At 37.7% G+C, this 18,531-nt stretch overlaps 1 protein-coding gene across 12 annotated transcripts in view; it reads left to right on the forward strand.

Moving 5' to 3' along the window:
* The window catches only part of LOC117426916 (double-stranded RNA-specific editase 1), a 192,122-nt gene extending 183,009 nt beyond the window's left edge, over positions 1 to 9,113 (forward strand). For all 12 annotated transcript variants that reach the window (XM_059033449.1, XM_034045133.3, XM_059033452.1 and 9 more), the window contains 2 exons: positions 3,844 to 4,022; positions 8,798 to 9,113. In XM_059033449.1, the coding sequence (XP_058889432.1) occupies positions 3,844 to 4,022; positions 8,798 to 8,974 (356 nt within the window). In that variant the 3' untranslated portion in view covers positions 8,975 to 9,113. The remainder of the gene's footprint in view (positions 1 to 3,843; positions 4,023 to 8,797) is intronic.
* Positions 9,114 to 18,531: the final 9,418 nt, after the last annotated feature.

Here is an 18,531-nt window from a genome sequence, read left to right on the forward strand (position 1 = left end):
AGCACGTGAATTAATTATGTGCAACCCTGTGCTCACATATTAAATACTTTAAATGCACGTGAAGTGAAGTGCAATCCCCGTGCCTAAATACAATTATACATTTTAAATAACTCGTGCTGCACACACCCATTTATATCCCGTGCAGCCATCTCTATACACCAACATTAACACACCACACGCAACATAAAACACAAGAATACACATAGGGGCGGGACACATTGCCACATATACCCCCCCTAGTGTGCAGCACACATAGCCTCAATGGCCACCTCCCCCCTTAAAATCCCAAAAGTCCAGCACAAAGTCCCAAGCCAAGAACAGGGACTTTAAGGGGTTCATGGGTGGCAATGTTGCCAGTAGCCAGGCTGCTACTGGCAATGCTGTGAGCATAACTGCCGACAGCTCCCAGGCTGACCCCTTCAGCCGGGGCAGTCCTGGCTGCGGAAAAGCTGCGGGGGCAGGTGGTCCCCCGACCTCCACCCATCTTCAAAGCCAGCAGCTTCCCAGCTGACAGCGGAAGTGCAATCCCGTGCCTAAATACAATTATACATTTTAAATAACTCGTGCTGCACACACCCATTTATATCCCATGCAGCCATCTCTATACACCAACATTAACACACGCAACATACAACATATAACACACAAATGCACACAGGGGCGGGGCACATTGCCACACCCCCGTATCCCCAAAATCAGATATTCTCATTCATTTAAGATAATCATGTTACAACCAAGTTTCATGACAATTGAATAAGCGGTTTTCTAGATATATGCAACAATGTAAGACAATGTACCGACAGACAGACACTGTGTCTATCTCCAAAATCGGATATTCTCATAGGTACAACCTCTTCCACTTTATCCCCTTCGTAGGGAATAATAATACAGTGCTTTTCTTATGTTTTCCTTAGTTGGCTAATAGAGCTGAATGGTACTGTAGGTCTTAGTTGGTTTAAAATCAGAATCATAGCAGCCCCCCATACTACAGTATATTTGTTCTACAGAGTCTCTCTTACGAATATGTAAAATAATGCTATCCCTTACGTGGGATGCAAGCATGGGTGATGGAGATATAGTGGAGACGCCATTTAATCTGCCTGTCCAGATATACATACGGGTCCATTTCAATTGATTCAGACAGTAACGGATCTAAAACCAGCAACTAAGATAATTAGAATAAGTGAATCAAGGTTGTGAAAATCAAACATCTATTCAGTGCATTTCTTCTGGTAAAAATATATAGAACTCCAGAGAACACCCATTTCGTGATTTAAAGAATGGTGATATTTATGTTCAAATTTGTAAATCTATGTACAGAAATCCTGTTTAAATATCCTTGTTTCGCCTCTACATGTAATAACTAAGGCCCTGTGTAAATCGCGATTTCACAGACTGCGCGGCAATCATGAAATTAGCCCAATAACGCGATTTTATTCAATACTCCTCAGAAATTAAATACATTTTTTCATAATTATTATTTGTATTTCATAGGATAAAAAAAAAAAACACATTAATGAAATTGTACAGCTCTGCTGTGTGCCTGCGTGTACTGTTCACCATGCACATAGTGCTATGCAGTGATTATGTCATGTAGGGATGTCACGGTATCACATTTTGACGGTATGGTAACCATCATAAAATATACCACGGTTATGTCGTACCGCGGTATAATGTCATTTTTTTGTAATCCGTTTTTAAATGGCTATTTAAAGAAATACGCAAGTCAAGTCATTTTTTAACAAGAAAAATAACTTTCATTTAAAGTTTTAAAACAAATACAACACACTGGTACTACAGTTCTATCAGGCACTCCCTAACTGGAAGTAGTGTTCACTCCAGCCCACACAGGCTCAGCAAAATAATGCTGCTGTTTTATTTCAAATTACTGTGGAGAAACACCAAAATATTAACATTTTCTGGGCTCAGTCTGGAACAATAGGGGGTAAGGATGTGACCACTGCAACTGAATACCCTCTTCATCTTTATCAGTTTGGACGGCATCCTATTAGTTAAGACGTGTTTTCAACCAGGGGTATGCGTACCCCTGGGGGTACTTATAAGGGTCATAGGGGTAAGCAGGATGGCTCAGAAATGCACAAATGAAAGTGAAAGTAAGAGAAAATAATGATCTTGAATTTTTTTTTTTAACAGTATTATATATTCTCTAAACCACGATGTATACTTATTTAATCTTTGTTTAGCATCTCAAAGTGAATGGCTAATCAAAAAAACAAACAAAAAAAAAACACAGAATCTATCATGTCCACATTTTCCAGCTGCACGCTGGAATTTTGATTGCGTGGATTTCCACTCTGATATATAGGTGAAGCAGGTGTCTGGCAATTGTGCCTGGAGAGCTTTCTGTGCTGCTCATGATCTTTGCTGTTTTCAGCTTGTCGTATCAGTGAAGCACAGTTTTTCTGCATTTTTTAGAAGTATAAATGCTCTGGTAAACATAAATAGTCATCATACTTTGACGGTGTTTGTTTATTACCGCGGCTGCATTTTATTAACAGCAATAGCGGCTGGCTGAATATGTGTTCAGTGTTTGATACATTTCTTACTTGCAGTAGAAAAACAAAGGAAAACACAAAAGTCAGAAAGTGCAAAGCGACAAAGTTATACAGAGTCCCTTTGGTCCATTTTTAGTTAGTAATTAATTATAGTTTTATCTTGAGGTTAATGTTTTTGATATTGTAAACATTTTAAACAGCACACATGCTGAGGTGGGAAGTAACTGGTAATGTGATAAACATTTACAGTGCAGACTATTTTGTATTATTTATAATGACTTTTCCCAATAGAAAGCGAAAGATTCGTAAATACTGCCTTTTAATTCTTTGCATCCAAGTTAAGAATGAAGCCTACTGTCTGTCTCAGCAATTTGTCAGTCCCAGACTGTTGTGTAAAATGATGTATTAAATAAACAGGAGAAAAAATGTGTTTTTTTTTGGATTGCATGTTAAAAGCAACAAACACATAGGAAAGAAGAAAAGCTAAAGTAGGTATGACACCGTTGCAAAGTTAAGCGGCATCTAGGGGACTTCTTTTTTTTTTAAATGTGAATGAAATTGTATTCATTTTTGAATATATAAAACCAAAACCCTACAACATTATCAACTCAAGGAGACGGCAACATCTTTACAATACCGTTTAAAATAAAAAAATAATACAAATGCTTGTAGCATATTAGACTTAGTTATATAGTAGTAAATAGACTTTTGATTATCTGCATTGGTGTGTGCTAACTGTGTTTCTCTTGACCGATACGAGAGATAATAGCTGCTGTTACTTCTTTAGTTTGGTAAATTAATAGCAAGGCAGTGATGAAAAGTTTCAGTGTCTTATTCCTGCTGATATTTGAGTATTTGTGTTTCATTTACTGACAATCACATTTGCTAGCGATCTTGTTTAGTAGGGCTGTTTATATTAAATATGACGTCACTTATTTAATAGCCTATTCAGATAATCTAATGCATGGCAGTTTTCAGAACTTGAGATGTCTGTGTTCATTAGTTAGTTCTAACTATGATGTCTAAAGCTATCTGTTTTACACAGTGATTTTACACTGAGCGCAGCCTAAACAGGGATAACATCCTGGAAGAGGAATAAAGAAGGGGGGAGGGTGAACAAAATGATCCTCTTTAATTTATAAAAATTGTTCTGTGCGAAATACGATATTTTACCTGTGACACTGCCGTGAATTAAAAAAAAATGCAATTTTCACAGGGCCTTAGTAATAACATTTCAATATAGTATAGGATCTAAATTGAGGGTTTTGTTTACATGAGTAGCATGTCTTTCTTTTTTACAGCTGTCATTTTCTTTATACCTTTTCAGGTATTAGCAACGCAGAAGCCCGACAACCAGGCAAGGCTCCCAATTTCAGTGTGAACTGGACAGTGGGAGACCAGGCCCTTGAGGTCATTAACGCCACTACAGGAAAGGATGACATGGGCCGTGCATCCCGTCTCTGCAAGCATGTTCTGTACAGCCGCTGGATACGCCTGCAGTCAAAGGTATGTGTGTGAGGAGTATGGTATACATGATCCGTACAGAATGGATTTAAGTCTCAGCCATCTTTTGAAGAGTATGGTGTTGTCTGCATAATTACAGACGTCATTTGTTTTGGTAGGCAACCATTTTTTACTGAGGAAATCAGTGTATGTATGTATGTATGTATGTATTTATTTAATTATTTTCATATAGGTGATAAACTGTATTACTGTAGCTTTTTTTTTTTTTTTTCAAGAACAAGTCGACACAGATACATAGGTTAAGCAAGTCTGAGTAACAAATACATAAATTAAAAAAAGACGCTAAATTGAGGCAATGGTTTAAGTAACCTGTTCACCTGAGTTCCCAAGGTCCAGCATAGGATAGACTGGAGTGTCCTTTATAATTTTTTCTATTTGCTTCAAAATGTGGTGTTCTTCATTATATGCCTCAGATAAATTACAGGCCATTTTTTTCCAGCATTAGCATCTCCAAATATGAGCGAAGCCATTTGTCCCCACTTATGGGAGAAGGATATTGTAATTGGGGAGTGATCTGAATAAATCATATTCTGAATTTTAGATTCCCAGACATTTGATAAAATAGCTTGTGTAACCCAAAAAGCGTCAGTTCTAAAGTAACATTTATGAGGTCTGGAATACAATGTATAATCTCTTATTTTAGGGTTTATTAATCTCCAAACACCTGATATTCCTGCTCCTTTACACGTATCCGTTAAAGCATTTGAAATCCTTATGTCTGAGGGAGAAGGTTTATTTGTCTAAATTGAGGTTAGAAAAGTCCCCTCCCATCAGTACTGGAAGCTTTGTGTAACTGGCAAGTAGTTTGGTGATCTACAGTGGCTCTCAAAAGTATTCACCCCCCTTGGACTTTTCCACATTTTATTGTGGAATCAAAATGGATTTAATTAGGAGTTTTTGCCACTGATCAACACAAAAAAGTCCATAATGTCAAAGTGAAAAATAAAATCTACAAATTGTTCTAAATTAATTACAAATACAAAACAGAAAATAATTGATTGCATAAGTATTCACCCCCTTGAGTCAATATTTGGTAGATGCACCTTTGGCAGCAATTACAGCCATGAGTCTATTTGGATAAGTCTCTACCAGCTTTGCACATCTGGACACTGCAATTTTTGCCCATTCTTCTTTGCAAAATTGCTCAAGCTCTGTCAAGTTGGATGGGGACCTTTGGTGAACAGCAACTTTCAACTCTTTCCACATATTCTCAATTGGATTGAGGTCCGGGCTTTGACTGGGCCACTCCTGGACATTGACCTTTTTGTTTTTAAGCCACTCCAGTGTGGCTTTGGCTGTATGTTTGGGGTCATTGTCCTGCTGGAAGATGAATCTTCTCCCAAGCCCCAGGTCTCTTGCAGACTTCAGCAGGTTTTCCTCCAGGATTTCTCTGTACTGTGCTGCATCCATTTTGCCCACTATCTTCACAAGCTTTCCAGGCCCTGACGCAGAGAAGCATCCCCATAGCATGATGCTGCCACCACCATGCTTCACGGTGGGGATGGCGTTCTCAGGATAATGTTAGACTTGCGCCAAACATAGCGCTTAGCGTTGAGGCCAAAAAGCTCTATTTTTGTCTCATCAGACCACAGAATCTTCTTCCACTTGGTCCCAGAGTCTCCCACATGCCTTCTGGCAAACTCTAGCTGAGATTTGATTATTTTTTTTCAACAATGGCTTTCTTTTTGCCACTCTCCCATAAAGGCCAGTTTTGTGAAGCACCCGGGCTATTGTTGCCGTATGCACAGTGTCTCCCAGCTCAGCCGTGGAAGACTGTAACTCCTTTAGAGGCCATAGGCCTCTTGGTGGCCTCCCTGACTAGTGCCCTTCTCGCCCGGATACTCCGTTTTTGAGGACGGCCTGTTCTAGACAGATTCACAGTTGTGCCATATTCTCTCCATTTCTTAATAATGGACTTTACTGTGCTCCGGGGGATATTCAATGCCTTGGAAATGTTCTTATATCCTACCCCTGATTGGTGCTTTTGAAGAACCTTATTCCGGACTTGCTTTGAATGTTCCTTCGTCTTCATGATGTAGTTTTTGTTAGGAAATGTACTAACCAACTGTGGGACCTCCCAGAGACAGGTGTATTTAACCTGCAATCATGTGAAACACCTTAATTGCACACAGGTGGACTCCATTCAACTAATTATGTGACTTCTAAAGACAATTGGTTACACCAGAGCTTATTAGGTGTGTCATAGCAAAAGGGGTGAATACTTATGCAATCAATTATTTTCTGTTTTTATATTTGTAATTCATTTAGAACAATTTCTAGATTTTATTTTTCACTTTGACATTGTGGACTTTTTTTGTGTTGATCAGTGGCAAAAACTCCTAATTAAATCAATTTTGATTCCATGTTGTAACACAATAAAATGTGGAAAAGTCCAGGGAGGGATGAATACTTTTGAGAGCCACTGTAAGTGAAAGGGGCACTGGGTCATTATTTGGTGTGTATACATTCAACATTACGATCAGGTCATTATGTAGTATACCTTTTATCAATACATAGCGATCATCTTTGTCTTTGATAGTGTGCTGGACTGTAAAGGGAGTATTTTTATGTATAAGTATTGATACCCCTCTACTCCTTCTATTCTAACAGGAATAAAATATTTGTCCCACCCATTTTTGTTTTATTTCAAGGTTTCACTTTCTGTTAGATGGGTCTTTTGTATCAATGGAATTTCTGATTTAAGCTGTGCCAAAATTCTTATTAGTTTTATAGGACAATTAATCAATTTTACATTCCAGGAGGTAACAACCGTATTTTTCAGTTGTATTGCTGTCATGCGTAAATATCTAGTAAAAGACAACATGAAAATAATTCAGTAATAGTACTGCATGCCTGCAATCCACACCCATTGGTTTGGGACATACCAGTATGTGAGGTACGTTTCGTACAACATTGCCCCCTTGTGTTACAATATGGCTATTACATTTCTTTTATATTCACGAATACTTCAAACAAATAAACATTTCGCTGCTTCAGGAAAAGCTAAAACAGTTTTTAACTGCAAAATATTGACAAAAGTTAACAAAAATATACCCAACTGGGCATATTGGAACAATTCTGGTAACTCGACCCGTGAGTTAAGATCGGTATGCCCCAGCTATCAACATGAGCACCGGAACAGCAAATAGATTATATTTACCTCCTTAGATAAATTTGTGACACTCATTTAGAAAGGAATGTTTGATCATGTTAGAATCAGGGACAATACAGAAAACCTCTAGGCTAATGTCTCGTTGTGTGTTGTTTTTTTCCCCCCTTTCCCTCCTTCCTCAAAAGGCGGGAGCGTGGATATACAAACAACTTAAATGTAGTGCATGTAGCGGTTCACTGTACACATTGAAGTTGGAGATTGGGAAGCAGCTTCTGAAGATCCGTTTTAGCCTCTTGGGAGTTTTCAAAGATAAGCCTTTGCCCTTTAGCAATCACCCGAAGCTTTGCTCGGTAAAGTAGAGCATAGGGGATCTTTTCTTACCTGAGATATGACTTGATGTTGTTAGATCTCATTCTCTTTCATTGCAATTCTGCAGAAAGATCAAGAAGAACTTTTTGTTGTAGGTGAGTTGCTCGTTTTTCCTCGCCGCATTTATGAGCTTCTGTTTGTCGCAATATCTCGGTAATTTCAGGATAATTCCTCAGGGTTGCTTGCCATCGGAAGTTTTTGGTCTTAAAGACCTATGCACACGTTTGATTTCTTCTTTCGGCATGTTTAAAATATTTTTTTGCAATTCTAAGCACCATAATATTTCTACCTTCTGCGCCCTCAGGGATTCCAATTACACGGAAATTATTTCTTCTTGACCGATTTTCCAAATCATTGGTTTTTTTCTTCTAGCCAGGTCACTCATTTCTCTGTTTAGTTTTGTGTTACTTCCAGTGGCGATAGCTCGTCTTCCACTGATCCAAGACCCTTTGTTCACATTCAGCTAATCTTGTGCCGACAGCGGCCATATCAGTTTGGATATTGGACATCGTTTCTTGGAGGGAGGGCAGGCTTTTGTCTAGAACTTTTTGGATTCTAGACACATCTTTTATCATTTTCTTACCCCCACCGGGGCATTGTTCACCTTAACTTTGCTCTCGTAGTACTTGACCGTTCCATGCTTTGTTGCGAGTTAGAACTATCCTCACTTAATGGTGCTGTGTCTTTCTTTGAGCCCTTTTCTTTGTCTCTTTTTGGTCCAGGAGCGGATTCTGCGGCTGTAGACATCGCAACAAATATCTTATGAGGTTTATATTAATATGTATTTTTTTTTTTTCTGTTGATTGTTGGATGTTTTTATTAATTGTGACTCGTATTACTGTAGCTTTTATTAGGCAGGATTATAATACAATCCTAATAAAATCAGACGTTTAAATATAAATAAAAATGATGCTGCATAGTGAAGATAATAGCCTTAATACAAGTCATGAGGCTAAACCTGTGTATCTTCTGCTCTTTGCTGTTCTTTTTCTATTTTTTTTTTCTTGCTGTTTCTGGCAAGTTGTATTATGTTTATTTTTTAGCTGCGGTAATTCGTAAAATGACCTAGTGACTGGGGTACAGCATTACCCCAGGGTACCGTGTGAAGTCTCACATTATAGAGCTATATAGTGAGTTGACATGCATGGCAGGGGGAATTTATGGAACTATTTTGTAAGCTATATTTACTTTTAAGATATTATAAATACAGGTATGCCTCTCTGCACAAAGGCTATGCAGTTACTAATTGTTCTGTTTGTTTTATTGTTTGTTTCAGCTTCTCTCAAGTCTACGGATCAAACTGGCCAAGCCCAGCTCGTACTATGAAGTCAAGCAGGCTGCCACAGAATACCATTCAGCCAAGCAGGCAGTCATTAAGGCTTTTCATAAGGCTGGGCTGGGTGCCTGGGTGAAAAAGCCAATAGAACAGGACCAGTTCTCTCAGAGCCCATGAGGGGGTGTCGAGGATGGAGCCAAAACACAGTGAAACAAATTACCAGCTGCTGAGACTTCATGTGTTCAGCATATTTATTGTATTTCTCTAAGATTTTACCTGCATCTGAATTTTATTCCATTCCTCCTTTTTTATTTAATTTTATATATATATATATATATATATATATATATATATATATATATATATATATAATGTATTTATATATATATGTGTGTGTATATACATATATATATATATATATATATATATATATATATATATATATATATATAATTACATGAAGTCTTGCTATTTTAAACTGGAAACATTTGTGTATGTGTGTTAATTTAAAAAAAAAAAAAATTGTAAAGAAACATTTTTTTATAAATGAGAAGTTTTAACAAATGTAATGAGCCAGCTATCTACAGGAGAAAGAAGACTTTGCCTACAGAGCATGTTTAAGCCGAATAGTCGTAGTGTGGGTTAATTTGAACTGTGTACGGAGCTAGGGTTTGTTTTTTGTTTTTTTTAACTTTTTCTGGGAGAGTGTATGTCATTGAATCAAATTTAGCAAAGCTGTGTCAATTTATGCATTTTAGCAAGATGTTGTCTTTTTAGGGTTGTCAGGTCGTATCCACTTTTCTCATAGCGCCTCTGTAAGCTGGGTGTACGAAATAGTCTTTTTATAATTTTTTTATATTATGTTATGAACAAAAACTGGGGACTGTATTCTAGAGTACTGTGTGAATTTAGTTGACTCCCTCAATTTGAGTTCATTTGATCTGGACAGGGAATACTTTACTTTAAATGAAAAGTAACAATCTTAATCTGGGCTGCTTCAGTTCATAAGAATGGCCTTAGCTTGCTTGAATGTAAATATTCTTAATCTGACAGGTAAACTGATCAATTGTGAGGCCATTTTTTCACTGTTGATTAGGGCTTTGTCTGGGAATCAAAGTTGTATTCTTGCTCATTTAAAACAAATCTGGACCACCACTGCTTTGCCACACTCCACATTTTAATCAGTTTCAGTTTGATGATTTTTTGTATACTTTTAAAGAAGTGGAATGGCTTACTGGTTTTTATTTTATTACGATAGGTTTTACATTTTAGCATTTTTAAGAAATCTGTTTTTAGAAAACATTTATTTTAATTTTTTAACTCGATATCCGGTACCATACTAGGGTAAATAAATTCCTGTTTGCACACTTTGCATTCAGATAGTCTTGCACTTTCATGGGCATTTCACCTGAAGAGTGATGCAAACAGAAGTTATGCACAGAGGTTGCTCATTAGTTTTCAAGGATTACATTGAAAATACAATGTTTAGTCCTTGTTGCATTGAGACTGAAGGATTAGTGAGAACTGCAGCCCAGAATCAGAGCCAGCAAAATTAGCATTGCTGTCATCGTGTGTCCCTTCAGCTGTTCAATGTGTTTATTGTAGGGATCAACATACTAGTAGAGTTACTTTATCAGAATGACTCTTTCCATTAAAAAAAGAGAAAAATTGACTAGTGAGAGCTTTTTACCAAAATGTACTTTTTGTTCTTGTAGCTTGTGAAGAGAAATATGTTATTACCATGGCTGTGAATCTCTACCATGCTGCCCTGTGAGACCACATTGGCTTTGTTTTGTTTTGTTTCAAGATACGTGTTTGTAGCTATTGCTATGGTAACTGATTTTTTTTTTTTTAAACAAGTTTACACATTATCAAACAAGACAAATACCTGTTTTATTTCTAAGAACCCAATGTGCATCCAGTCCTTATGCTCTTGATGTTCTGATTTAATGTAATTTGAACATCCAACTTTGGCAATGCTAGTTTTCTTTTAATAACTATCAAATTACATTAATTCATTAAGCAAATAAAGGAACAGTATCACAGATATCTAGTCTAAAAACTAAAAAATAGATGTACTGCACCGCCTGTCTTTTTCTTGTGGTATTATCTGTATACAGTTTAATCCTCACCACTCACCACCTCTCCCATTTTACACTGTATATCTATAGAGGTGCCCCTCAGTAGAACCTGTTTTGCTGGCACACAGTGATGGGACATTGACACAACCAGCTCTGTTGGTTTAGGCCACAGTATTGCTGTCTCTTAACACCTGTAAAACTGATAATACAAACACTTTCCAAAATAACAAGTTCTACAATTTGTTGTGCTTGTTCTGGGGTAACCAAAGATACTGTAGATGTTTTTTATTCAAAAAAATATTTATTCTTCCAGCTTTGCATCCAGACATAGCCCTGTTAAGAGTACACAAGTATTTAAGTAACTGGTTTAATAATGTATATATTGCAAACCTATCTGATACTATTCTGTAAGAGACCAAAAAATCTACCTGTATTGCAATTGTTTGTAACAATGTCCAAAACACAATTTGAAGTCCACAGTGCAGAAAAACTGTTTTGTTTTTTCACTAAATGCGTGTATGTATTTCTGTTTAAGAAGTAACCCATTTTAATGTGTATTCAAATCTAAAGTTTCCATTATAACTTTCAGAGACAGCTACATTGGTATATGGCTTTTAATACACTTGTGTTGTTTGTTCACAAATATTCACCCTTTAAAAAGTCTGGAACCAAACTCTGAATAAGAAAGGGTTCATAGAAACCGTGGTAGAAAACCTCTCCTTGCTTAAGGAATTTGTAAACTTTTAAATCTGGAAATCATGTTTTGGTGATTGAGGTTGTGGCCCAGGTTGGTTCCCCTGGGCCATTGCACTGCTACATTCCATTCTGTCTTCTGTAGAATACAGCACATGAGCAACGTGCATGAGCTCCCACACTGAAGCTGTAGCCAGCCAAACCCAGCATGATAAACTGTTATGTGTAGAAAAAGGGAAATAGTTATTTAAAAAGAAGAAAAAGGGAAAATAAATCTGAAATTAGTTTATCTTTGTATGTGGATGTGTGTTTATTTTTTGCACTTTCATCAGTTAGTATGAATATGTGAAATATAGATAATATTAAACATTGTCAACTTGGTATATATTATCCTCCATAATTTCAACACACTGAAGTGTGAAGTACAACTATTAGAAATGTAAAACAACTGTTTTGGCTAGTGCCTTCTTCAGAGTACTCTACACAGAATGATAACTTTCCAAATATTCCCTTTAGTTTTATCACATAAATCCAGATTAAAATATTAATGATGAAACTGGCTCGCTTCCCTAGTGACCTGAGCTGGATTCAAGCTCTCTGAGATTAACTACTACAGTAGCCCCCAAACAATGTTTTTGATTTTTGCCACCTACAAAAAACTGAGGTCCTGGGGGCTCCCAAGTGGCTTATCTGGTAAAGGCACTCCACATGGAGTGCAGGATGCGACCTAGAGCCTAGAGGTCGCCGGTTCGAGTCCAGGCTATTCCACTGCTGACTATGGACGGGAGCTCCCAAGGGGCAGCCAGGGTGTCCTCGGCTCACCGCGCACCAACGACCCCTGTAGACTCGTTGACGCTGTAGCTCTGGGTTGGCTGCATGGTAGGCTTGCAGAGTGAAAAGAAGCTGACGGCACACGCTTCGGAGGACAGCATGTGATCATATTCTCCGCTCCTGAGTCAGCGCAGGGGTGGTAGCGATGAGCTGAGCCTAAAAATACAATTGGACATTTCAAATTGGGAGAAAAAACAGTGTAAAATCATTTGGCGACTACTATATTTTATACAAAAAAAACCAAAAAAAACTGAGGTCCCTCAAATTGCTGTAATGGTAATATCCGTAAAGGATTTGAATCTGTTTTCTACCCTTTGGAGTCACCTATTGGCTTTCTTTACTGCCCCAGACATCCAAGAAGAGGTGACCAGGAAACAAGACTCAAGGTAAGTTAAACTAGGCATATGTACTTACTCTGCCCTTCCTTTCATAAATTGCATAATACTACAACAACCAGAAACAGAACTACATGATAAAAAAACAGGTCATTTCGATTGTCAAATTAAAAACTTAGATTTACACAACAGACATGATTATGCCAACTTCACTTCCAGACAAACAAACACCCTGTGAAATCAGTCCAAGATAGAAGTGGAAAGAGTAACCATAGATAGCACCACCTACATTATTTTTACTCCTGCCTCCCCTTCTCTACTTCACAGACTAGTTCATTTATTTATGTATTTATTTATTTCCTATTCCACCCACTTTTGATCCAGAAAGCACCCACATGCCAATCTGTCACATAAACACTTTGGAGCAATGGGGCCTAGCTATCTGGGGAGTTGCTAAGGCACCATACAACAGTTTGTATTGAAAACACTAAAATTACGAAAGGACACAAAATAATAAGATGCGGTAGACAACTGGTGTAAAGAATACCAGTTATGAGGCCAATAACGAAATGTGTTTTGTGTCCTGATCGTTTTCTGATATTCCAATCCCATGATGTTTAAAGAGTACAACCAATGGTTCATATCTCACTTCATTCCACTGAGGAAAATCAATGTTCCATGTCCATAACATTTTAATAGAGCAAAAACATACTTGAAGGTGTGGGCCACTGCACTGCTACTGTACATGTCCTCTGTAGAAAACAGCACATCAGCAACCTGCATGAGCTCCCACACTGAAGCTGCACCTAGCCAAACCCAGCCTGATAAACTTACATGTACAGAAAGGGAAAACAACAAAAAAAATTCAAAATCTAACATGAAATACTCTACTACTATTTATGGCTTCTGGTAGACTTTTGCGGTATTATTTTGTAGTTTCTTTGGTTTACATGATGTTAAATAAAATATCTAAATTATGCTCATAGATTTTTTGGTTCATTACTTGTAGCGATCTATGGGAAATCCCACCGTGAACTGCCTTAAAGGGCTAAAGTCTTGAAAATCAATCATTTGGTTGCTGGGATCATGGGAAAGTTGTAATCCCATGGATTGCTTGCGTTTGCAAAAGTTGTGGAAAATTGAGTTCCTGAAACCAGTATAAAATATAACTACCATGAAGTGATGTTCTTTTATTAGCAGGAATTAAACCAGCTTGACTATCCTGCATTCAAAGTGAGATTAACTATGCTTAACATTTAGTACTTTAAAAACTGGTGGGAAAGAAAAGAAGTATGCAGTCCATCTTATGTATGACCTTTATGAAGAATCTACGAAAAAGTCAGTGTGATTATAATGTGCCGAGTTTGGTCAAACTCCAGGGTCATTCAGTTCCGATCAGATTATGTATCTTACATTTCAATTCTGTTTATAAAAGCTAAACAAGATAAGGCGTTGGTTGTTTTGTCTGGCAGGAGCCTGAGTTTAGTGCAATCCGTGCACAAGAAAATGCTTCCCGTTATTGGAAATTAGATTTCAGAAATAACGCATTGGTAATCTTGCAAAGGGCACGTCTTTGTGCACATTTTCCAGTTATATTTGTAGCTCTATTAGGTTTCCTCCTAATGGAAATTTACTTATCTCTCACATTGTCCATTGACATTTATTAAAGTACTAAATGGAAAAGGAAAATATTTTGGAAGGGGAGAAAATAAAGCAGTATAGGGGAGTATAGCAGTTGTGCTCTGTATTGTTCGGGGCTGGTCTCTTCTGCGCTATCTCAGCAGTCCACGTACAGATCTCCTCACAGTGTATTAAGAGGATATGACTTTGTGTCATATCAGCGCACAGCACCTGGACAGTGTGAAAAAGCAGCCATAATCTCTCAGAGGATTACCTGTCCTTCCTGCTATTGGAGAAAACCTGAAATAAGTTGTCAAATAAGTGCTTCTGCCACAGACAATGTTCAGCTAACTTGTGCAGCTAACAGCTTTGACTGCAGACGGCAGGACCAGTAAAAGTAGGTTTTAGTTCTTTGCCAAATTGAGGCTTGAGGATGCTTTTGTCGAGCAGATTTAAGGTGAAGAGGGATTAGTGGAGGAAGTCTCTTCATGCTTACCTTTTTCAAGTTTTATCTGCAAATTGTGTTTACTGCGATTCTGTCCAGCACTAGAGAAGTAAAGTTTGAAATGCTGACCTGTAACTGCTAGGATTTGCAGAACACTTCGTCGTCAGATTGTAAAGATTTTGAAGCTGTAAAGTTCCTAAATTTCCCTGAAATTAGATTTATAATGCAGTAGGAGTTATTTATTTTTCTTTCCTCGTCAGTTTTGTAAACTTAGAGGTTATTTTCAAAACATGACAACTGGATTTTGAGTAAGGGGTCATCCAAAATGATCATCAAATATAGCAAGCATACACAGCATGCTTTTTTTCAAGACCAATCTGCACTAACTGGAGAGACATTAACCCTGTCTCTGCCACCACATAAAACAGCAAACATCTTTACTTTCTCTTCGTAAACTTTTAGGTTATAAGTGCTAAGCTTGCGAGAATAATACAAACTGCTTACATTACTCCATGGAGTGGTCAAAACCTGCTGCAGATCAAAAGTGACAACTTTTAATGATGGATTTTGTTGTGCATTTTCTTTATCTACTTTATGTTGTCTGTCTTGAGCTTAAAAGGACACCTGCATGTTGTTAACTTTGTTCTCCAGGGGCAGGTAGCTCACTGTCATCCAATGTTGAGCTCTTGTGTGTTAAGAGGCAATTGGCATGGTCGTGGGATTAGAGGATGCCCACTGACCATCAGTTCTCCTGGGCTGTTGCAACACAACTGGATATTCTAAATTGGGGAGAAAATCAGGGGTTGATTTGATTAACCCATACCCTGACGGGATAAACCACAGCTCAATTTTCAACACTGGGGAATCCATCGGAATTGAATCAACCACTTGCTGTAAAATGCTTTACAGAAAGACTACCCCAGGACAACTAATTAATTAGTTCCAGTGTCTTATACTGAAAAGAAGATACAAATGGACTAATATTAGTTTAGTTAAATGGTCTGTTGTTTTGAGTTATTTTTTCTAAACCTGTATACAGGTCTGCAGTGTTGTAAAAGTTAAACGAGGAAGAACATAGGATTTATACATGTAAATGTCATCACTTGCTTTTTGCTCATGCACCTTGACAATAAAGTGGGTGTGTCTAGAATACTGCTATAGACACCATCGAAAAATGAATTATTCTACAGAAAAAGATTTTAAAACTTTGGTGTTTTAATGTACCTACAGTCTCCTAGCGTGTGACAAAATGACTGACAAGTACTTATTTATTTAAATCAGGCCTCTGTTTTTTTCAGGAATTGTCTTATGAATTCTAACACATGCTTTGTGTTGGGGCTGGAAAAGAAAAACTGAGAGACTGTTACAGAAAAAAAAAAAACATTAATGAAGATTAGAACATTATTTTTCATGTGTAAATGTCAAGGACTTTAAAGAAGCAGAATTATTCAAAATGTTGCAGTAAGTTATACATAATTCGTAAGACTTCGGCCGCCTGTTGGGTACAACCTGAGCTCTGATCATTTCTTCATAGAAGAACAACAAAACTAGAGCTGGGATATGCAGCTAACAAACATGAGCAGCTGCTCTAGCATATTAGGCTTGGATTAGCACATTACTGGCAGCAGAGCTGTTCTTTCAGCAGCACAAACAAATGTATAGGACATCACACATTCTCCTGATAAAATCTCAAACTCACGTTATAAACCACTTTTTTTTTTTTTAAGTAACATTTTCTCATGAAAATCCAATTGGCATTGTTAAAGCAAAAATGGCAACATTTGTTTTATATCAAAAGCAGGGGTAGCGCTGAATAGTTGACTAGTCCAATAGAAAAGTGGCAGTCGAAACTGGTAGCTGACTAATCAAATATCACGTACTTGTGAAAAGGGTAGTTTCAGGTGGAGCATAGCATGAGCCATCATCAAATATACAGTTGTAGTCAAAAGTTTACATACCCCAATGCAAATTTATAATTTCTAGAAATTTCTTGAAAACAAAGAATTTTAGGAAAAATCTTTTGTAGCAAAATTTTTGCTTTTGTGGATGAGGAAAACAAGTTACAAGAAATAGATGTCCAATTCAAAAGTATTATGAATTAGACATTAGACATTAGAATTAGACATAAAAAGTAATATAACAGAAATTATATTTTATATAATTGTGTGTGTGTTGGAAAGGTAACCAGACAAACAAGTAGCTAATGCGCGGCGTAATTCAGAATGTGCGCGGCAAAACATTAATTCATTTCTCTTGTTAAATGTTTTTATCTTCATGGCAACGCATGAAGCTCTCCTCACGATATTCAGAGTTGTTCTTTTCCTACTTAGTAAGCAGATATGGACATTTAAATGTCGCCTCCCCTAAATTACTATGAATTGAGTAATCTGCATTGGTATGGCCGATTTTTTTCCTAAATCAGAACTGCATAGCAACGCATTTCCTGAAAAGTATGGCAAACAGGTCATGAGGAAAACTGTCATGACTTGTGCATGTAAACGTGAAATTTGTTCACGCACAAGTTGGGGGAATAAGAGCAGTAAAAGACAAAAACTTGTCTGTTTTTTCAGGGAACACAAAAAACATACAATGTCAAAATACTAGCTGAAAGGACTGTTTTAAAATAAGTAGGTTCCAGGTACATGTAGTGTAGTTGGTTTTGTTGGTACAGTACTATATTTTCAACAGAAGAAGTATTTTAATTCAGAACAATATGATTCCACTTGCCAAAAGAGACGACACGTGGACTGTAATACAGTACACATTTTTAAATCTGGTATGTATTGTAGCAGTATGTAAAATTCCCCATTAATGACCGGACAGCAAAATGAAATCAAAATGTTACAATGTTACTGTAACGGGAGATCTGGACTGACTATTTGGCACATCCGTATTACTGCAGGTGGAGGGCAGCAATCTCGTGGGATCCGCCTGTCGGTCATGGCGATGACACGGAGAGGTGGGGAAGAGGGTGTGTGTGCTTTCCCTCTCTCCGAGTGGCTGAGGGGCGGGCCTTGGGAGACTGCTCGGCCCATAAGATCTGGCTTGGTTGTGCAATCGGGTGGCCGTGTTTGGGAACACACAGTGACACTGACAAAAGACGTCAGTTTTAAAACAAAACGAGGCAAACCTGGCTGGGGAAAACAGCCAGCCTTACAATAATTTAAAGAGGAAATAAATAACAGAAATCATCACGTACCTGAGGGGATGTGCTTAGTTGTATGGGGAACTCCGGCCATCCCAGTGTATAGAGGGTAACTGAGCGTAGGACAGAGGCTCGTTCTGACCGGCTTAGCGGCAGTGGGGGCACTGCGTAAGCAGCATTTTTGTTTGTAGTTTTATTACTGTGTTTTATTTTCCCTCTGCTGGATGGTAGGTGAACATTCTTAGAGAGTATAAAGGGGTTAGGCATAGGATGATTGCTGTCATTACCAGTAAGTCAATATGGGAAAAAGTAAACAGCTATCTGAAGACCTTAGGCAGAAAATTATTTATTGTCATAAAGATAGAGAAGGATACAAGAAGATTTCCAAGCATTTGTGAATCCCAATTTCAGCTATTGTTTCTATTAACAAGAAGTACAAGACTCATGGTACTGTCACAATGCTCCCTCGGTCTGGAAGAAAGAAGGTTCTTTCACCAAAAACAAGTAGAAGAATTGTGAGGAAGGTTAATAACAATCCGAGACTGACTGCGATATTCAGAGATATTCAAAGTGAATTGGCTGCA

The sequence above is a fragment of the Acipenser ruthenus genome, chromosome 11, assembly GCF_902713425.1.
Source record: "Acipenser ruthenus chromosome 11, fAciRut3.2 maternal haplotype, whole genome shotgun sequence".
NCBI classification, from domain to species: Eukaryota; Metazoa; Chordata; class Actinopteri; order Acipenseriformes; family Acipenseridae; genus Acipenser; species Acipenser ruthenus.